The sequence below is a fragment of the Armigeres subalbatus genome, chromosome 3, assembly GCF_024139115.2.
Source record: "Armigeres subalbatus isolate Guangzhou_Male chromosome 3, GZ_Asu_2, whole genome shotgun sequence".
Classification (NCBI taxonomy): Eukaryota; Metazoa; Arthropoda; class Insecta; order Diptera; family Culicidae; genus Armigeres; species Armigeres subalbatus.
Window position 1 is genome coordinate 14,647,091 of NC_085141.1, and position 23,163 is coordinate 14,670,253.

Consider the following 23,163-nt stretch of genomic DNA (forward strand, 5'->3'; position numbering starts at 1 on the left):
TTCATTCTTCCTTCTTCCTTCTTCCTTCTTCCTTCTTCCTTCCTCCTTCTTCGTTCTTCCTTGCTACGTTTTACTTCTTCCTACTTTTTCCTTCTTCCTTTCTACTTCTTCCTCATTGCGCACTACTAACTTCTCACTCCCCAATTCTCATTCGGCCTAATGGCCATTCGGCCTAACGACCGTTCGGCCTAGTGGCCAAATGGTTCTCGACAACGATTTGACAGACACAAGAAGGCGATCGATCAGGGGGAAGACGATTTGCGAACCCTTCGTAGACTGGAGAATAGAGACGACTTTTATGTACTGCAAAGGCCACTACGGCCTTAGTATAAGTCAATAAATAATTTCATTAGTTTTTCTTCACTGCAGCCATGTAATTTTGTCTTTTTTTTGCAGTCATATCCATTATTTTTACAATTCTTTCGAGTCTTTTCTTGAATTCAAATCTCGCCGTATCATGCTACCCATCTCTATTGCTCATTATCAATTCAGTGCGTACCGATGTGCCGAGTACTCTTGCCACTACATTAGTGGCATAATAAAACTCCCTTTCCACATATCCACGATTGGGATTGTGACACAGTGCAATAAAAAACAGTAGCTTTCGACGTTCTAGCTTTTTGCTGCCCCATAACGATATTTCCTTCCGTTTTGTGCATTTTCCCACAGGACTCTCAAATGTACTCGCATACGCATCCACATCAACTTGTTCATCTCCCTGGCGCTGAGCTGCATCTTTTGGATTGTTTGGTACAAGTTCGTTGTCGAAGATCCGGACGTAACCAACATGAACGGGGTAAGTGCCACTCACTACGTACAAAATTGCAGTTCCAAATCGTTGAACGGTTCGGTGTGGAAACTGTGTGTGTGTGCGACGCAAGGCGTGAAATAGTTGTTATGCTGTGGAGTGGGAGCTTCGAAAACATGCATGCGGTTTCGGCTGAAGAGTGTGTGATTTGCACTTCACTGTGTAATTTATTTTAACAGCTTTTTTTTGGGAATATACTTCCAACTTTGCGCAAGCAATGTTTCACTGTTTTAGAAATGTTTAAAGTTTGCTCTTAGGCCCATATGTAACTGAAAAACTTTTCGATAGTAACTGCCATGTTCAGCCTTAACTTATTTTTTTCCACGCGGATGTTTGGAAAATATTTACGAGAAAAAAATTCTCGTGAAAGTTCGGAAGAATTTCTTTTAAAATTTTGGAAAAATTTTACGTTAAAAAAAATCACTGGACAGAATTTCTCGTGGAAAACTTGAAGTATGACAATTAGTAAATTGTAAGAATTTTCCATGAAAATCCCGATGATTTTTCCGTGATAACTTGGATGAAATTCTGGATTTTCTATAAAAGTCGTAAGAATTTCCTATAGAAACTAGGAGACATTCTTAAAAATTCTGACTAGAAATTCGAAAGAATTTCCATATAGGATATCTGGATAAAAAAATCAGTGAAACTTCAAAAGAATTTCCATTAAACATTAAAAATAATTTTCTATGGAAATTTGGAAAAAAATTACATTAAATAAATTTGAACTGCCATTAAGATTCAAGAATTTTTCATAGAAATTAAAAATAATTTCCAATGACAGTTCGAAAGGATTTTTTATTCAAATTCGGAAAAAAATAGGAAATTCAAAAGCAGGTAGAACTAGAGGTGTGCGCCGCCGCCGCCGACAGTTTTTGGCACGCCCCCGCCGCCGACATTTTTGCATCGGCGCGCCGCCGTTTAAAATTTGTCACGCCGCTGATCTATAATTTTCCACGCCGATTGAAATTTTCAGTGGAAACTCCTAATATTCATTGGATTTTCCGTATAATTTCCTGATAGATCTCTACAACATTTCGTTGAAACTCCAGAGATTTTTTCGTGTAGATACCAATTATTTCCATGAAAATTCCATACAATATCTTGTTAAAACTTCGAAGAGCTCTCCGTAAAAACTAAGCGTGAAAATTGCGAAGGAGTTCTCGTTGAGATAAAAAAAATCTAATTGAAATTGAATTTTTGAACAGAAAAGAGTTGTTCGGCAGAAAGTCACAAGACTGAAAGTTGTTAGGCCGAATCGTTTAACCGAAAAGACTATTTGGTAGAAATCTACCCGAGCAAAGCTTAAGAGCAAATCGACAACTTGTTTTAATGTTGTGAAATCAACGATTATGTTTACTAAATTTGATATCTTTTTGGTCGTTATAACGGTTAAAATAACAAAACGTATAGCAGAATTAGCTTACCGTGACATCAAATCAAAAACTGTTTCTGCTGTCGATGAGAGCAAATCGCAAAACTAAATTTTATATTGGTTTCCGATAGCAAAATAAGTACACAGTTTGATGCCATATCTTTCAATTTAGTAATATATGTACAGCAACATGAGATCAAAATATGTAATCAATCATGATGATTTATACATATTTGAAAATAAATTATGAATCCATTTTATGTCAAAATCAAAATATTCTATATGCTCTCATTATGTTTTCAGACTTTGGTAGGATATGTAGCCTACAGATATTTGTGCCGAGAATCTCATTTGGTCGAACAGTTCCTCATCGTGAGCTTGTCCTTCGGTCGAAATAGTCGTTTAGTCGAAAGGGCAATTTGGTCAAAATGGACATTCGGTCGAAAGTGTCGTTCGACTGAATTGGTCATTTTGGATATTTTCACGACAATAACGGGAGAATCTTTTGAATTTCGCCTTCCCCAGAAATTCTTCAAGTTTTCCAAAATATTCATTTGAAAATTATTTTCAGATTTTCCACGGGAACTACTTTCAAGTTTCGAGAACTCTTTGTAACTACCAAGGAAAATTGTTTGGGATTCACATGAGAATCTCTACAGAGTTTTTTCCAGAAGTTGTTCCAAATTTCTACAGGAAAATATTCGGAATATTAACGGAAAGTTCCTATTGAGTCTCTGTTGAGTATTCTTTAAAATTCACACAGAAAATTTTGACTAGTGAAAGAGATGCTCTAACGTTGACTTCCCCAATCTAAAATAATCAAGACGGTTAGTCGTTTATCCTTTATTAGAGTGATTTTTTTTTCGCAGGGAGAAGTTCATAATTAAACGGCTAGTTTGGCATAGCCAACTTTAAAACTTCGGAAAAATGCTCGGAATTTTTGAAGATTGTTTTTGGATTTCTTCAGAAAATTCTTTCTATTTTCGATTCAATTTTCATTCCATTCCAATAAGACCGAAAGTGACGGACGGCCTAGCTGGTAATTTGGCCGAAAAATCCGTCTGGCCGAAACCATCGTTGCCCAAAAATGCCATTTAGCAGAAATAGATTTTTGACAGAATGGGCCATTTGGCCAAAAATGTCATTTGGTCCAACGGGGTCATACGGTCAAATTTCAATGAGTGAACCTCGTACTGAACGGGTAATATGGTCAGAAATGGCCACTTGTTTGGCGAAATGGGATTTTTGTCAATTGACCATTGAAAAACGAACAGTGGGTAATGTCTGTGACATAACCGCTAAGTGGACGTAGGACTTGACCATGCCTTTAATATACATAATATGTCCAAATTTCTCACATCAACTATTTTGGATAAATAATCGGCGTTGCATACCATTCCTTGGCAAAATCTTCTCATCAAACTGACACAGAAATCAAATCTACCTCGAACAAGAATCATCAAAAACAATTCGGGAAGTATCTGTCCGGTCACTGAATATTAGCCTCGACAGTGGCAACCTTCCCACTGAAGGACTGCCTGAAATAAGCCACAAGTTGGCCCAGCAGGGGATGTAGGGCCTCCTAATCCGTGCGATAGCGACAGAAGGAGAAAATTATTTTTAACTCTTAGAGCCTTGAAAAAGGCTGTTTGCTTTGGCTAAGTCCAAAAAGTAAAAAAACGATCTTTTCAAATAACCGCGAACTTCTAGTGGTGGTATAAAAAGACTGAATGCTCTGCGAGCGAATGCACTTTTTTTTTATACCTTATTTTGAATCTTCTCTGCTTCCCAATTGGTGGGCCAATCAGCTAGTGTCTTGTATCCCGCTTCTTTGTCAGCCAAAGCGTCATCATCATCAACGCGTTCGAGAAGGGCTTCTTCTTTTTTACGCTTGTTGCTCGCTGCTGGCGTCTATTTCCTAACGGGACTTTTCGCTTAATACAAGCCAATAAGCCGGGCAAGCGAGCTTAGAATTGCAGTTCAGGTGAGAAGTACGTGTTATTTTCTGAGACAGCATTGTTAGTAGTAGATGGAAGGAAACACCCGGACATGGGATTTCGGGTGATAAGATTTAGAATTGGTAACATGGGACAATCATTCAGTCACGTTCGCTTTGTGTGCGGTCAGTATCGAACAATGTTTATCTAGATATTTCTTGATCAATGCCAAAAAATCCAACATTTGATGAAAAATCGATTGATAGTTTATTAATGTTTGAGCTGTTATCGGTGTTTTTTTTAAATCGAAATATCCAAATATTATGTGAGAGATTTGGACATCTTATGTTTTTTTTGTTAGGCATGGTCAAGCGAAGTCCTTTGTCCACTTCGCGGTTAAATCAGAAAAATTATCCACTGTTAGTTTTGAAGCTATTTATGAAAATCACGCATAAAATTTTATCACTAGAATATTGGATTTGGCACCCAAGTACAATTTCTTTCCCGAAGGGTATTGAAAGCTTTGATATTGATCTCTATTATTGGCTCTCTGAAGAACCGTTTGTTTTTTGGACATACATGCTGCATCATGTGGCTTTTCTTCAGCCTGTCTCGGCTCATCACCGATGCCGGCCGGTCTCGGCTCGACTCTGCTGCTGCTGCCGGTATCTGCTCAGCATTGCTGCTTTTTCGGGTCTGTAGGGTGGACTGCTGCTGTACTGGCTAGGTTTCGGCTGATGATGGCGGCTTCGATGGTGTCGATCCGAAAAAGCGGTCGGTGCAGACTTCATTCCCTGCTAAAAGGTGTGAGTGCTGTTCAATCGATGATGCGGTTGCTTCGCTTGTCTCGGTCAGAATGAAAGGAAAAAATCGCGTTGCGCTATTTTATGGCTTCTCGGCAGACCCAGCGGCTGCTCATTCGCTGGTGTCTGCACCAATGAGAAGGTGGTAATGGAATGATGCAAGAATTATGCGGTACCCATATCTCAATGTTTTTCATTGAAAACAGTTTCATGCCTATTGAAACAAGTTTTTCGGGTCTTATCAAGCATGGACATGAAAGGCATACTTGAAATCTGTCGATTGAGGGGCTTACCGCAGAAATTCGTCCATTGAGACGGTCGATTGAGAAGGTCGATTTGAATATTTTGGAATGACACCCGGTATAGTAAAGAGAGACGTAAGTCCTACGTCAAAAAATTCCGTGGCCTCTCTATTTTTAAGTCGATACTGGACTTTAGGTCAAAAGACATCTAGCCAGGTACAATTAAGCAAAACGATTCACGGAAACTGTTATCAGATCAAAACTGGTTTGACCGAAAATGTAGTTTGGCCGAAAGCGATGTACAGTAGAGTGATTCAAATTTTGACTTTTTCGCTCCTCTATGGTTATACGATGAAATATGATTTTTTATTAACCCTACTAAATTTTTAGCTAATTTGGATGTTACTAGACTGAGCACGCGCAGTTTGAAGTTTGAATGGAAATTACTATAGGAATTGTCACAACAGTGAAAAACTGTTCCGTGTTGCGACCCATTAACTACTCAAATGTAATCGAGACGATGATTTCATAGAATATTTCCAAAGCGAGAGGCCAGTTGTTGTTGCGGAGTGATCTGACTTTTATAAGCAAAGTTATTAATGAAACAAAAAATGCTCATTATTGATATTGATGTTATTCTTTTAAGTGTTAAATTGATTTTATCACGATTCAGTATTTCTCTAATAACTTATCTTGCAAGCATAGAATCGTTTTGCAACAAAGACGATTAGTTTCATTGCAAAATTTTCTATATTGGCAACGTATTTATATATTTTTAGAGCCGAATGAGCAACGTTGCGAATAGTAATTTTCATACAAACTTGAAACTGCGCGTGCTCAGTTTAGTTACATCCAAATTAGCTAAAAATTAAGGAGGATTAATAAAACATCAAATGTCATCGCTTAAACATAGAGGAGCGAAAAAGTCAAAATTTGAATCACTCTAATGTACATCCAAAAGGAAAATTTGGACGGACCGACCATTGACGGAAATCACTTGACCAAAAATGCCATTTGGTAAAAATGGCATTTAGCAGAAAGAGCCATTTGGCCCTTAAATGTCCTTTCTATAACCTTCTTTGAAAAGTGTTGTTCGGTTGAATTGATCATTTTGCCAAAGAAGACGTTTATCCGAATAGGTCATTTGACAGGAAATTTCGATCGGCCAGAAGGGTTGTTTTGCAGAAAGGACAATTTCGGGCCAAATTACCATTCCTACCAAACACCATTTTCGGTCAAATGATCTATTTGGTTAAACGATTTTTTCGGCCAAATTACTAGTTCGGCTGAATGTCCATTTCGGCTGTATGTCGTTTTCGGTAAAAATACATTTTTGGTAAGATGGCTTTTGGTTTAAATGCCAGTATCGACTTAAAAGTAGAGAGGTTACGAAATTTCGTTCAACAGCCTTTTCAACGTAAATGTCATTAGGCCAAACGAATGGATATTATGGACTAAATTACCCATTCAGTTATTGACATTTGGCCGTATGACCTGTTGGCCTAAACGATATTTTCGGACAAATGACCGATTCTGTCAAACGACCATATCGGCCAAACGACCTGTTCGGGAAAACAACTTTTTCGACCAAATTACCAGTTCGGACATACGGCTTTCGGCCAATGGAATTTCCCAAGAATTTCTTACGGACAATACACTAGTCGTTCGATAACTGCAACATGACGCATTCTAGACATCAAACAATTGCCAGACGTCGTCAAAATAGAAGTGCATCTGATTGTTCACCGCTATGCAGTTATCATCGACTTTGACATAGTTTTGAAGCTCATCTGTTAGATAACTGCAAAACTGATGTAACTTTCGAAATGCAGTTAAAAGCATTGCAGATAAATGACTTTCAGTTATCGAACGTCTACTGTACAAAGAATTTCTTGTAGAACTCCATTAATTTCGAACAATTTTTCGTTGAATCTTCTTGAACAATCCTCCGCGGAAATTCTAAAGAAGTTTCCGTTAAACTTACAGAGAATTTCTCCTGAACATTCCAGCGAATTTTTCTCGAAAACTCCTTAGAGTCTCCCGCGGAAATTCTTAAGAATTGACTGTTTTATCGTTGGCCATGCCAAACTAGCCGTCTTTATTATTCTAGACTGAGAAAGCCAACGGTAAAACACCCATCCAACCAGCCGCACTCTACTATAATTATCAATAATGTTCTGTGTAAATTTGGAAGAATACTCAACAGAAACTTAACAAGAACTTTTCATAAATTTCCGAAGTTTTTCCTGTAGAAGTTAAGAACATTTTTTGTTGTGAAAATTCTGAAAATTGCGACGAAAAATTGTAAATTGCGACAAATTTTCTGCTGAAATTCCAAACAATTTTATTTTGGAATTCAAAAGAGCTTCTCTTGGTAATTCCAAAGATTTCTCGAAACTTCAAACAATTCTTCTTTTAATGTCTTGAAAATTTTCCGAAAAAAATAAAAAATAAATCTCAGAAAGACGTAATGGAAAAATCGCCATGCCGATTCACGCCGCCGCCGCCGCCGCCGGGTAGAATGACTTTCAGCGTGACGCCGAAAACGCCGCCGACCAAAATTCTGACAAACGCCGCCGCCGACGAATATTGGACCGGTGCACACCTCTAGGTAGAACGTGAAACATAGATAGATATCATATAACCATTCGACTTCTGGCAAAAACGATTTCAAAAAATGTAAAAGTATAGTTTCATATTTGAGTCCGAAAATCCGAATTAGAAAAATCTCCGATTGTTGATCTAACTGCAACACCGAAAATATTATTGACCAGAAAAATAATAATTAATTAATTAATTTGATTAACTCTAACAATCATTATTATTCGTAAAAAGCCAGAGGTTTGTGTTGTATGTGTTGTATTTATTGTCAACTTTTTCTTATTATTGGATCGATCGTATTTATATACATATCACTTTATTTATTTATTTATTTATTTATTTATTTATTTAGTAGTAATTGTCATCTGACATCTGATGTCTCAATGACTACAAGGGTAAAACTTATCACTGAATCTAACAAGCATACACATAATACATAATCATAATACACAAGAATTAATCACTACAGTAAAACAGAACTTAACAAACTACGTTTGTGTCAAACGGTGTCTCGAAAGTGTGTTGTGAAAACTCGCTGTAGATTTGCTGGCGATAGATTAAAATCAAAGAGGTGGAACACTGCGTTGAAATTGGATGACATATATCGAACTGGATCATGCTGACCATATCGACTGTTTCGAGCACCAAGCTGAATGAAGTCCCTTCTCCTCAGCGGACGCATAGGAGCGTAAAATTCATCTTACTAAGTATTGCTGGAGAGTCAAAAGCACCATTGAGGATTTTCGCTACGAACATGGCCTGTGCCACACGGCGTCGAACATTTAAAGTATCCAGCCCAAGCAGCCGACAGCGGTTTTCATATGGAGTGAAATGTTGGCCATCACGCCAAGGAAGATTGCGCAAAGCAAAGCACACGAACTTTTTGCACAGATTCGATCCTCGAGATCCAGGTGGCTTGATAAGGGCACCACACAGTGACAGCAAACTCCAGTGTTGATCGTACAAGCGCACAATAGAGCGATCGCAGGCAGTATGGGTCACGAAATCCTTTGGCGATTTTCATTATGAAGCCAAGTTGTCGGTTTGTCTTAGAAATCACGTAATCGTAGTGGAAACGGAAGGTTAGTGCGTCGTCAAGTATAACTCCAAGATCCCTGATTTGTTGCACTCGCTCAAGAGCTGTCCCAGCCAGCATGTAATTGTAAATAATAGGTTTTCGTTTTCTGCTGAACGTTATTGTCTGACATTTATGGATACTGAGTGACAAATGGTTTCGCTCGCACCACCCTCTAAACGGGTTAAAAGCATTTGTAGTTTAATGCAGTCCTCAAGACTATTGACGACAATGTATATCTTTGCATCGTCAGCATAGAGTAGCCTCACTCCAGGTGGTAGCACCAGTGTCACATCGTTGACAAATATTGAAAACAATAATGGTCCCAGATTACTCCCTTGTGGTACCCCAGATGGAGTAACGAAAGGATCCGAAAAGATGATCCGACTTTCACACGCAATTTTCTATCCGTCAGGTAGGATCTAAACCAATCCACGCACGCAGAGGAAACGCCCAACTTCTCCAGTTTACTAAGTAGAATACCATGATCAACACGGTCAAAAGCAGCTTTGAGATCTATATATACAGCATCCACTTGCCGCCCGTTATCAAGAGCCTCAATGCAAGTTGTTGTGAATTCTGTCAAGTTGGTCGCGACCGATCTCTTAGGGAAAAATCCATGCTGGTCCGTTGAGATGTACTGCTTGCAGCAAGCGAAGAGCGTGTCGTTCACTATGATTTCGAAAACTTTCGAACAAGCGGAGAGTGGTTATTCCACGATAGTTGCTCACATCGCATTTGTTCCCTTTCTTGTGTACTGGGAAAAGGTATGACGATTTCCAGCGCATGGGAAACTTTCTGGTTCGAAGCGAGAGATTGAAGATTTTTGCTAACGGTTTGATAAAAGCACATGAACACCGGCGCAGCAAAGCAGCGGGTATCCCGTCCGGCCCAGCACGGAAAGAAAATTTCAGTTTCCGAATCGCCCGGCACACATTTTCATCACTGATGGGAAAGATGTCTAAATCCAGTACATCACGAGGAGCGTCGCGAGAAGCCTCAACGGCATGAGAGAGCGGAGCTGCGAAATCGTTGAAGGAGGTCTTGAACTGTGTAGCAAAGAGCTCGCATTTGTCAGCGGGAGTGTCAGCAGAGACACCATTCAGTTGCATTGACGTAGGAAGACCATCTTCGTTCCGTTTGGACCTAACAAATTTCCAGAATTGCTTGGGATTTAGACGCAGATTTCGTTGTGTGCGGCTGATGTATCGGGAATACAAAAACTGATTATAACTTCTCTATACACTGCTGGCACTATTGAACTGCTGCTTGTTGTACGTGGAACGATAATTGCAGTATCTACGAAGTGCAGAAGAACGGCGACGTTTAAGTATTCGTAATCTTGGTTGGACCACGCAGGCTTCCGTGCAGGTCCCACAATCGGAACATGAATAGCAAATGCACGAACGATACTGTCGGTGAAAAAGTCCACGGCATCGTCGACGTTATCGAAAGAATTGATGCAATCCCAATCAACTGCAAGTAGCATTTCATTCAGTGCAGAGTAATCTGCTTTTCGGAAGTTATAACTGCTCGAATCATGTCCAGACTCAAAGGTAATGGGCGGCACGTACGACACCTCCAAGGTAAGCGGAGGATGGTTGACATCTACAGGTGTCAGCGGCTCAACAGCAGGGTGTATTGTGCAACTTGGCAACACTGCATCATTAACCAGTACCAGATCAAGTACACGACCATTTGAGTTAACAATGGGATTGATCTGGGTCAATCCATGAAAGTTGAATCCGTCCAACAATACGCAACTGGATTCTGATAGACGAGAGCGTATCAAGTCTACTGATGGGTAGGAATTTTCACCCGAACACCACCGAATAGCAGATTGATTGTAGTCACCGAGAAGCAAGACCTTGTCGCTAGCTCTGAGAGTAGAAGTAACCGTTTCGATAGAATCTAGATGGCGTTGAATATCATCAAGATTGTTCATACGATCAGGTGGCAAGTACACAACCCCAATGCTGATAATGAAACCGGTCATATTGACACGAACCCACAACTGTTCAAGGGTATCACTGACGACAGCAGATTCACGAACACAATTGAACTTTGCCAAAACTGCAATGAGTACACCACCACCACGGGTTTTACGGCTATTCCGAGGATTGCGATCAGTTCTGAACACCGAGTAGTGGTTTCCAAAAGCTGTGCTGAATGTATGACGTCATCCAGCCAAGTTTCGGTTAATACAACGACATCGTAATCTTCTTCGCATACCGCCAAAAAGAAGTCATCGATTTTGGTACGAAGCCCGCGAACATTCTGATAGTAGATACGCAGACCACTGTTTTCGTTGCTTGATGCTCGTTGTTGGTAGGTCCCTTCACCTGCCAGACCTTCCACAAGGTTGGGGCAAATGTGCGTACCGGTGTACGATCGAGGGGATATTCTCGTGAGTGAGGCGTTGCGGCGCGTGGGCTGGAGGCAGGACTCTTTTTGGAAGATGGGCCGAACGTATTGAGAGCGTACTTGCCTGATAATCGCTGTTGGAAGGTCCCATCACCTGCCTCAAACACAGGGCCGGGACGGCTGAAGATCGCAGGCTGGATAGACTCGACTGTAATGAGCGGATAGGGACCTTCCACAAGGCTGGGGGCAAGTGTGCGTCCCGGTGTCCGGTCGAGAGGATATTCCGATGAGAGAGACGTCGCTGCGCGCGGGCTGGAAACAGGAGGCTTTTTGGAGGATGGACCGAACGTATTGAGAGCGTACTTGCCTGATAATCGCTGTGGTATTTTTATGATGCATCTTATAAATTCAAATAAATATTAGGTTGATACACATCTCTTTGCAAAATGTATGAAAATTATCATAGAATTCAGTAAAATTGATCAAGTGAAAAAAAATCATTCAGTTATGTTCTGGCAGCGCTGACGATGACGATTTGCAGAATCCAAATGTGTTAGAGGATAAACGTAGCCACTATATCCAACACAACGGTTGAAACGCTGAGAAGAGAATGATTGATATTACCTATGCTTTAGTTATGCGAACAGGTTCTATTGTATAAAGATTACTCAGACAATGGGCCTCTTTCTATTCGTTAAAAGTGAATTACAAATCTAAATTTTTTCTTGTTCCAACATGCAGATAAAAGCGACAGAAGTGATCTGTGGCGTCTTTGAGTAGGGCTCTGAACCGGTAGGCGAAACTAATTGTACGATAGAAGAATACCTTTCCTTGTTTAACTAGAATCTAATATTTTTTTTTTGTCTTTATTATCGAGACTTTCAGCCCGAGGCTGGCTCGTCTCGTTCTAATAAATATGTCTATTTTAGCTTTGAGCTGCTCATACCATAAGCTGCTGTAAGACGTGTTTTTTCTATCGCCCAGCAATTTACGATAAACGTATTCCGAGGCTTTTAATGTAATACCTCATTTAAAAAGCCGATTGAATTATAATAACTGTGCAGAAGATATGGTGTTATTTTATTAACTTCCATTTTCAAATAAATAATAATCAATAGAAAAAAATGCTGTACAAACACGTTCAAGTCAACGAGAAGTTTCGCTTTCGGTAAAGGAATGAACTTCTTTTCAATAATTAAAATTTACACTAATTTGTGAAAAGGAGTCTTTTGATTTTTTTTTTTGCTAAATAGCATTTTTCTGATTGTTTTTGTTAGAAACTATTACTATTATAATGCGATCATCTTTCTAGAAAAAATATATCAGAAAGGGACAGAGGTAAATACAGAATTAAACTCAAAAATGCTCAATGGCGTAATACTTGGGAGAGAATCATTTTCCGAATTCAAAAAACTAATCGTAAAAAATGAACTGTTATTTACAGGTTTAGAGATAATAGTTTATACTAAGTATATCTAGAAAGAATAAATAAATGCAAACTATACTTATTCCTGATTTTAAAGCAAGAGAGAATTCCTATTCCTGAGGCAAGAATGCACCGTCAAGCGAAAATCCATAATTCACTGATAAGTAATTCGTAACATGCAATCCAATGTACCATTTTTCAAAAGTTCATTTGAAAATCACCCTGAAACAAGGAAAAATATGTCAAGCTTAGAAAAACACGTCTTGGCTGATCAGAGCCTCCTTCGTTTTTTTCTTAGGGTCTGTTCACAAATTACGTAAAGGAAAAATCCGTGTTTTTGAGGGGAGGGAGCCCTCGTAACGAAAAGTAACATTTTTGGTACCTCCTCCCTCCCCCATATAACGCGTAGCTGTGAAAATTTCAAAGTCAGATTTTTTCCTTCTCCGTCCCGCCTAACATGGGACAATTATGGGTAGTATGGTAGTGAAAAGTATAGGTTGATGTGTATTTATCGTCTTTATCAAGACCTGTCAGCAATTACTTCAATTATAGCGATGGAAAGAAATATAAAAAAAATATTCGTGTTATGCGTAACATTTGGTAGTACCCTCCCCCACCAATTAGTGTAACAAAGTATAACGCAAGTTGGACATCCCCCTCCTCGCAAAAGCGTTACGTTATTTGTGAACTGACCCTTATGGTAACATACATAACTTACATATATGTATTATTATCATATATAGTAATAAAAGTCCATTACTAGTGTTTTGCGAGTTTTCACGATTCCAATGAATAATTATGTTTGTGATGGTCGACTAAAGACCTTACGCCCATCCTTCAAGATACAAATGAAGTGGTGGTAAACAAACGAATTTTATCTTGCAGTTGGGAGAAAAAGTGACAAAAAATCTACAACCGAGCTCGAAGCACACAAAATATTTAATATCCCACTGAAGAATCACACAAAGCACCATGCGAAATTAATCTTGCAATGTTTTCAATTGTTTCTTCACATTTCTGAGGAACGATAAACCTGAGACCCTTTTCAACCCAACAAGGGTTGCACTAATTTGAACCTACTTTTTAGGAGAAATAGCACATAAACCTGTTGTGGGTGCTAAAATATTCTCGCTCCGAAATAACTCTGCCTTGGTTTGGTGGTTTGACCTGGTGAATAAATAATTATTCCATCTTTTTGAAACTCACCTTCCACAGTCGAGTCGGTGGGATGATTCCTACACAGAACCGTAAAACAGGAAGGTTGCGCTTTTTCAAGTGTGATGTTTCAGCCTCAGTTATGGCGAAACAAAAAAGAAAATCTGACGGGGTTGGATAAGCTATTGTGTTTCTTATCAGCTGCCGGTTCCGATTTGATTCGATGCGAAACGCTTTCATCATCCGTTTCGATGGAGTTGGGTTTCCGAGTAAATGCTGCGAATTGAAATCGAACGGCAAAAAACAACGATTATTAACAGGAAAACATCATCATCCCCTGATGTATTATTTTCAGGTGAATGGGTAATATTTTCAACAGCATCTGCATTGAAACCAATGCAGTATTTCTTTTGCGTATTAATATGAAATCATTTACTTATTTTATCAATTATTGGGATTGACTACATTAAATTGACGGTTCTTTCCTAACAGTCCCATGTGGATAGGAAATCAAGCAAACTTGGGACTGTTATGAATTCACGCGCAGTATACATTCCAATTGGAACTTGGCCTGTTTTTTATCTTGTTGTATTATTGACATTTCCACAATTGAATTAAAAAATAATCTATGCTCTCCTGATTTTGTATATTGTGTGGCAAGTACATTGGAAAAATTATGCTCAGGCTGAACTCTCGAGCTTGCCATCTTCGGACTGGCAATCCTACGCCTTTGTTCGCAAGACTAACTGGAGACTCAATCTGTCGCATCTTATTTACAATAAAATACAATGATGCTTTTGAGAGAAAACCCATTTATCCTGCACGCAAGGATTTAATGTTTTTGAGCCCAACTCTCCTTTATCGCGTTATGCGTAGCTTTTACAAAAAAAAGTTGCATGGAAGGCTCACAATCCACCATTTCATGGGAAGCTCGTACCGATTTAAATGAAAAATTTCTCCCTTTTTGAGCGTGACGTACTTTATGAACAATCCCTAAGGATTTGTTTTTTATGTTCGTTACACACACCATCTTTAAAATGTTGCGGAAATACTCGTTAGGTATGTTAAAAAGTATTTTGCTCCGCTTCATGTTAGCAATCAAATTCATATTGACATCAGAATATACATTGAACGCATCAGCCCCTTATGATGAAATCGATGTTTATTCTGCTGATGGATGGCAGGGCAACGCATCGTTGTAGCAAATGCATGTATGTTTCCGATGTTCACGTGTTTGATAATGAAAACGAAAACGGCGATAACAAACATTTGATATTTCCCGCATAAAACCACTTAATATGGTATTTGCCTCATTGAAAAATCATGCAACATATACTTTGTTTCTTTAAGTAGATATTGGTTTCGTTTTCATTCTTTCAATTTTTATTACTTCTTGCGATTTGGTTACAGATGAAAGTAATTATTGTCAGGCATAACAAGCATTTAATAACTGTTGTAAAAATTAAATTTCCAATTTTCACGATTTTACCAATTTATCAAATAAGCACATTACTACTACTTAATTGAAAAAAAAAACTATTAATTATTTCACCCATTCGTTATCAACAATATCAACAGTTATAATTTGTATAAAAATCCGATAAGATAATGTTTATAAGATTATTATGAATTTTAAGTAAGAATGTTTCATGTATATTGTGTATCCCCTCTTTTACGATGTTTATCAACATAATTGATTTTAAAATATAACCAAACCAATTTCTCTTCCATTTTTGGTTCAAAAAATTTATTTAAAAATCACATAATACTCTTCTTGTCTGTGAACGATATTTTTCTGCTTGTTTTCATTTTTACATAAATGCACGACACTTGCCATACCTTTCTAAGCATACTGATGTGCCTTCATTTTTCTTTTTCCTTGCTCGACCCTGAAAGCATTGTTGCTCTACTCGCTACTGCTATATCGTGCCGGAATTCCACCGGACAGACCGTCCGAGATTTTACACGTGGGTCATGTTGGCTTAGGTCCAATGCAATGTACGCGACAGCTCGGATTGTGTTCCGTTCCAAAATACAAAATAGTACAAAGAAAATTGGAACCAGTCTTCAAGCATAAATTATTTTGATAATTCATTCAAATTCAAATACTGTGCCACTACTTTTTTGCACTATTCCCCACTATTTGACCTATCATAGGACAGAGTCAGTACTATTCTATTTAGATTATTGGAATAGTACTAATGCGTCTTACGACAGGGGAAGACATTCCACCGAAAGAGCCTAACAATTTACTTTCAACTATTTGACTTTATGTTAAAAATAATCAGAAAATATTTTTAGTTTCATATGAATGTGTGCAAAAGCATTAGGAATGTATCGTTTTGAACAACATGCAGATTATATAGATCTATAATATTTTTCAAATATGAGTTTTAAATCTGGCCTTGTTATTTTCTCTTTATTCGAACAAGTTTGGCAAGCACGGTCCCTAGCAAAAAATATTACAAGTCGTTGTCGGAGGTGGCAATGTGTAGAATGGGGGGTGAGAATGGGTCACTGTTTCGACTACTTAGAATGCTTGTAGAATAGATTGAATGTAACTGAGGTCAAGAAAACTAAAATATAAGATACCTTAAAACTTTTTAAAAGATTTTGTTATCCGACCCTCAGACTATCGGTGAGAGCAATGACCCATTCTCTCCCCTCTCCCCAGACCCATTGTCAACCCCGATGATGGTATTTAGATTCTGCTATATTGCTATAAAAGCTGTAATTTTTGTTTATGAAACAATCATAAATTTAAAATACAATTAGTTCCATCCTGGGCTGCTAACGCATACCTTCACACTGAATAGTACTTTTAATAACAAAACGCTGAGGAAGTATTCAAGTAGGAAACAGAATTCTGTTGGATACTAAAATTCCCACGCTTAGAATCATGCATTGGTCTTATTCTCTTCATCGATTCAACGAGATTCAACGGTTTGGTGTGATAAAGAATGATTGCATAGAGAAATTCATAATAGGAATTCTCCCAAAGAAATTTGGGAAGGTTTTCCTGAAACAAATCTTAAAGGAATTTCTAAAGGGTTTTCCATAGAAATTCCAAAAAAAAATCCAATGGAATTTACAAAGGAATTCCTAAAGGGTTTACCGAAGGAATTTCTAAAAGAATTTTGAAAAGAATTATTAAAAGAATTTGTGAAAGAATTCTCCAAGGAATCTCTTAAAGCATTTTCGGAGGAATTTTTGAAGGAATTTTCGAAGAAATTTCGAAAGGTTTTTCCGAAAATAATTTGACCTTTCCAATGTCTCAAAGGAATTTTTCCAAAATTTCTTTTGAAACGTATTTCCGAAGAATTTTCCATTTTCCAAAGGAATTTTTAAGAAAATTTCGGAATGAATTTCCAGAAGAACTCGAAAACTAATTTCCGAACGGGATTTCCAAACAAAGTTCTGAAGGAATTTCTGACATTCTCAAATTCTTTGAACATTTTCTTATGAAATTCCTTATAATATGCCTTCAAAAATTCTAAGAAGGAATTATAAGAAAATTTCGAAAGATTTTTCTTTTAGGATTTTTTTCTCAGTACCTACCTAAAACCTAAAACACCTACGGAAATTGTTTTAAGATTATTTGTGGAAATTCCTTTAGGAATTTCATCGGAATATATTTTAAGAATTCTGCCAGTACTTCCCTTTGATAACTCTAGGGAGAAATTTTTGAAATTCCTTTAAAACTTCCCTCAGGAATTTCTTCAGAACGTCCTCCAGAAATTCTTTCGGAAAATTTCTCCGGATTTTTTTAGCAACTCTTACATTCCTTTTGAAATTCCTTCAAAATTTTCGTCAGAAAATCGTTTACAATTTGTTTAGGAATTCGTAAATTTAATTTGGAAATTATTTTGGGAATCTCTTCGAGAATTCTTTAAAAATTCATCACGAAATTTCTTCAGGAAGTCCTTTTTAACCCTTTTGTTACCGACAGGGTACCCGGGTACCTTTTTCGTTTTTAAGTGAATTTTTTTAGGGTTCTAAACATCGCAGGAAATTGAAACTCCGTGACATCTTCAAACTCGGAAAAATTAAGGTTTGGGTGGTATGAAAATGAAAATCCAGTAAGGGGGGCTTGGGGAAGGACTTCTGAATATTTTTACCCCGTAACGTACCGACAGGGTACCCGAACCCGGGTACCCACGTTTATGGTATGACCATAACTTCGTCAGTTTTCAACCGATTTGGACGATTCCGTTTGCCAAGGATTAAGAAATTCATCCTCTATCCGATCCGTGTCGATCAGAGAAGAATCTTATAGAATCCAAATGATGATTTCTTGTATCCTGAGTTACCAGTTTCGCAGAAAATTTATTACTTCTCAACGTATTAGGACCACGTGATCATATGGACTCGGAACGGACATCCCGGAATAGTTTCCCGTGGGGCCTATAGTGGCCGCAAATTCATTCTGATTCACCCTGGCAATATGGGTATCAAAATTCATGAAATTGTTTCGGAAACATGTTATTCATATAGTTTAGACCATAGGATGGATATGAACCGGAACGGTCGTCCTGGAATAGGTTCCCGGAGGGCCTAAAGTGACCATAAATTCATTTGGAAGAAACCCTGGCAATATGAGTATCAAAATTCTTGGAATTGTTCCGGAAACATGTTTTCCATGTAGTTGAGACCATATGATGGATATCAACCGGAATGGTCATTCTGGAACAGATTCCCGGAAGGACTATAGTGACCATAAATTCATTTAGAATAAACCCTGGCAATATGAGTATCAAAATTCTTGGAATTGTTCCTGAAACATGTTATTCATGTAGTTGAGGCCATAGGATGGATATGAACCGGAACGGTCCTTCTGGAACAGGTTCCTGGAGGGCTCGTAGGGTCAAAAACTCATTTAGAATAAACCCTGGCAATATGGGTATCAAAACTTATGGAATTGTTTTGGAAATATGGTATCCATAAAGTTGAAACCATAGGATGGATACCAACCGGAACAGTCATCCTAGAACAAGATCCCGAAAGGCCTTCAGTGGCCACAAACTCATTTAGAAGACACCGTGGCATCAAAATTCTTGAAATATTTTCGGAAACATGTTTTTCCACAAAGATGGGACTGATGTTGGGTCATTAGGCTGAATGGCTTTAGGCCCAACGGACAGTAGGCCGAATGGTTATTGGGTCGAATGACAAGTGAGGAGTGAATAGTGAGAAGTGGAAAGTGAAAAGTGGAAAGAGAAAAGTGAAAAGTGTAATGAAAAAAATGAGAAGAGAGACGACTTTATCACATTTTCGACCCGATTTTGTCACGTCCCGCTTTTGTCACGTTTTTGACCCATTTTGTTACCACACAAATTTTAAAAATTTCAGTCGTTCTTTTTATTTTTATAAATTATTCAGCAAACACCAATGATACTAACAGTGCCTGTGGTTCATTATAAATCATTTCTGAGTACCTGTCAAAAATTTTTAAGTTTTTTTGACAAGAAATAACGGAAAAAGAAGATAGCAAGAGTTTCTTCTAAATGAGAATGACCGGTCCATTGTCAATCCATCTTATAGCCTAAAAACCCAAAAAATCATGCTTCCGAGACAATTTCATGAGTTTTGATACCCATCCATTGTGAAACGGAATAACGGAAAAAGAAGTTCCGGGATTTAATCATTAGATGGTCCTGTAACGTGGTTAAGTAATATTCTTCAAATTTCCAACGAAGTTTATTAGTCATGACGTAAAAAATCTTTATTTGGTTGAATATATATCTTCAACTTATACATACCTTGGCCCAGTTAATCCAAAATTCTGGCAACCAGGTAATCCGTATCGGTTCTATGTAACATGTATCGAATAGCGGGTAAGTTCCTGCATCCGTAGCCACCAAAATCGTCAAAATCGGTGAATAACCGACAATGTTATGATCATTTTAAGTTCGTGGGTACCCGGGTACCCTGTCAGTAACGTAAGAGTGTTTTTTTTGTCGGTAACAAAAGGGTTAATTATATTCACGGAACGGCTACTCAGTCTTAAAATTTTTACAACGTGCTTATTATTTACCCAACGTTTCGACACGGGGATTGTGTCCTTTCAAGGGGAAAATATTGGTCGAAACGTCGGGTAAATAATAAACTCGTTGTAAAAATTGTAAGACTGTGTAGCCTTTCCATAAATATAATAAAAACGTACAGTCGATCCATTATGAGAATTTCTCGGGAATTTACTTTACAGGAGTTGTTTCGGCTGATGTTTCATGAATTTATTTAAAAGTTCGTATGGGAAATCCTTTTCCATACGATTTGGTTAGCGACCCGGAAATTCTTTCAGGCATACCTTCTAAAATTTGTTCAGGAATTCCATCATGAATTTCTTCTCTCTCCTCAAGGATTTTGTTCAAAAATCCTCTTCAAATAAATCTGGAAACACATTCAAAAATTCCTTAAGGAATTCTTTCGGAAATTCCATTAAAAAAATTTGAAACCCTCTCCTGAATTTCCTTTAGGAATTCCTTTAGCAATACTTTTAGAAATTCTTCCAGATATTCCATCAGCAATTCCATATCATCGGCTCCCGTAATTCTTTCACAATTTCTTTTAAGAATTTCTGAACGAATTCCTGAAGAAACTCCGAATTTCCGAAATCCTTGAATTTCTCTATGAATTCCTCCAAGAGTTTCGTCGGAATGTTCTCCAAGGATTCTTTGACAAATTCTCAGGAAATTACTTTAGAGATAGATTCAGATTTTTTTTTAATGCATCCAGATACCGTGGGGCATTGAAATCCGTACACTTACACAGCTTAGTATATGAAAAAGTTACTAGACAAAAGGAATCGAATGTAAATGAAACGTTTATCATTGACACAGGAGCATTGAGGCTTCTACTTTTGAAGTGTTGCACATTCACACATTAAAAACTACGAAAAACATCATTAAATAATGAATTAAATCAACCACTACTGAATCGAAATCCGTCCATCGTGGACGGATTTCAAATCATAGGATCAAAATCCGTACAGCTTTCTTTTACCTAATTTTATAAATTAAAGTAGTTCGATTGACCAAACTAGGCCACTCTTAATAGTTCAATACGCACCTTCGTGATCCTTCGATTTGTGATCTCTTCGATTTGTATTCCGCTTGTCTTATGTAATGATTCGCAACTAGCAATTGAAACACAGATACTTTTGGGGCAATTATGCTCTACCCGCAAACAAAATTTCGGCACAAACTCCGCGTTGGTGCATGGCGATTTCTTTTTGGTTTTTGTTGTTTTAATTTCAAAGCCTACTTTCCATGTCTATGCCCTAAAGCAGCGGTTCTCAACCTTTTTGTTGAGAGGTACCCCTCCGAACTTTTGCAATAATTGAGGTACCCCCTATTTTTTGCTGTAAAAGAAAATAATCGTAACTCACGAGATGCATGAAAAATGGACCCGAAAACTAACGGGATGCTGCCGTGAATCGCTAGTATGGCTCTCCATATGTTGGGCTGAAAATTTCATTATTCCGTAAAACTTTCAAATTCAAATTAAGTTTATACATCAAGCTTCCTAATATCTTGAAAGTAGACTTCCGATCCTCTTAAAGGGAGGTTTCTGAACCTTATGAAGTGAGGCTTCCGAGCCCCTTTAAAGGCGGCTTCTCGGCAACTTTTGAACATCTTGAAAGGACGCATCTGAGCTTTTATAAAATAGCCTTTTGAAGCCTCTTGAAAGATTAACTCCGACCCCTTTGAAAGTAGGCTTCCGAACTTCTTGAAAGGAGTTTCCAAATCTCTTGAAAGTAGGCTTCCGCGCATCTTGTTAAAAGGCCTCTGAGCTTTTTGAAGGGAGGCTTCCGAGGCTCTTGAATGGAGGCCTCCAGGCCTATTGAAAGGAGATTTCCGGGTCACTTGAAAGGAGGCTTCCGGGCCTCTTGAAAGGAGGCTTCCGAGCCTCTTGAAAGGAGGCTTCCGAGCCTCTTGAAAGGAGGCTTCCGAGCCTCTTGAAAGGAGGCTTCCGAGCCTCTTGAAAGGAGGCTTCCGAGCCTCTTGAAAGGAGGCTTCTCAGCCTCTTGAAAGGAGGCTTCTGAGCCTCTTGAAAGGAGGCTTCCGAGCCTCTTGAAAGGAGGCTTCCGAGCCTCTTGAAAGGAGGCTTCCGAGCCTCTTGAAAGGAGGCTTCCGAGCCTCTTGAAAGGAAGCTTCTGAGCCTCTTGAAAGGAAGCTTCTGAGCCTCTTGAAAGGAAGCTTCTGAGCCTCTTGAAAGGAGGCTTCTGAGCCTCTTGAAAGGAGGCTTCTGAGCCTCTTGAAAGGAGGCTTCTGAGCCTCTTGAAAGGAGGCTTCCGAGCCTCTTGAAAGGAGGCTTCCGAGCCTCTTGAAAGGAGGCTTCCGAGCCTCTTGAAAGGAGGCTTCTGAGCCTCTTGAAAGGAGGCTTCCAAGCCTCTTGGAAGAAGGCTTCTGAGCCTCTTGAAAGGAGGCTTCCGAGCCTCTTGAAAGGAAGCTTCCGAGCCTCTTGAAAGGAGGCTTCCGAGCCTCTTGAAAGGAGGCTTCCGAGCCTCTTGAAAGGAGGCTTCCGAGCCTCTTGAAAGGAGGCTTCCAAGCCTCTTGAAAGGAGGCTTCCAAGCCTCTTGAAAGGAGGCTTCCAAGCCTCTTGAAAGGAGGCTTCCGAGCCTCTTGAAAGGAGGCTTCCGAGCCTCTTGAAAGGAGGATCATAGCAAATAGTTTTGAAAATTCAACGACGTGTAAAATTGCATTCGATATTCAATTAAGTTTGACTGGATTTTACAAGCAAGAACAATTTTTTTTTTATTTAAAAGATCAGTGAGACAGATTGATTGTTACGCTTATTTGCATGCTCCAAAAATGTGCATAAAAAACTTTAAAAACCACAACATATTTTTATCTGTGAATGCCTCTGGGCTACTTGGAAGAAAGCTTCCGAGAAAAGGCTTTCATGCCGGCTTTCAACGGAGACTTTCGCATCGCACCTTGAGACTGTAGATTTTAGCTCAGAAGCATATATATTCTTAACATATTATTCAACAGTTTTGTTTCGATCAGGTAGATTGCATTGAAGAGTTTTTTTTTTAAATTTGGTAATTCGAAGTTTTGTCCTTTTGATCTTTTGTTTCGCAGCCATTCATACACTGTGTTATTTGTTGAAGGCAGGATTCAATTGACTTTGATTTATTGATCGCCATGCATATTATTTACAAGTTTAAGACAAAGAGTTTTGATTGGAATTGTAATACGTCCGCCATTACGGATTTTTGTCCAAGGTACCCCCTGGGACCAGCGAAGGTACCCCCAGGGGTACATGTACCCCAGGTTGAGAACCGCTGCCCTAAAGGCTTACTGTCAATTATCTGAATAGGATAAGATACATTATTTCTGAATTATTTACCTTTAACCCCCTTCAATGTATTG

General features: G+C 38.5%; 1 protein-coding gene across 2 annotated transcripts in view; it reads left to right on the plus strand.

Annotated features, from left to right (window-relative positions):
* Positions 1–23,163, plus strand: part of LOC134220350 (calcitonin gene-related peptide type 1 receptor) — a 141,701-nt gene that overhangs the window by 93,662 nt on the left and 24,876 nt on the right. For both annotated transcript variants that reach the window (XM_062699384.1, XM_062699383.1), the window contains exon 6: positions 670–796. In XM_062699384.1, the coding sequence (XP_062555368.1) occupies positions 670–796 (127 nt within the window). The remainder of the gene's footprint in view (positions 1–669; positions 797–23,163) is intronic.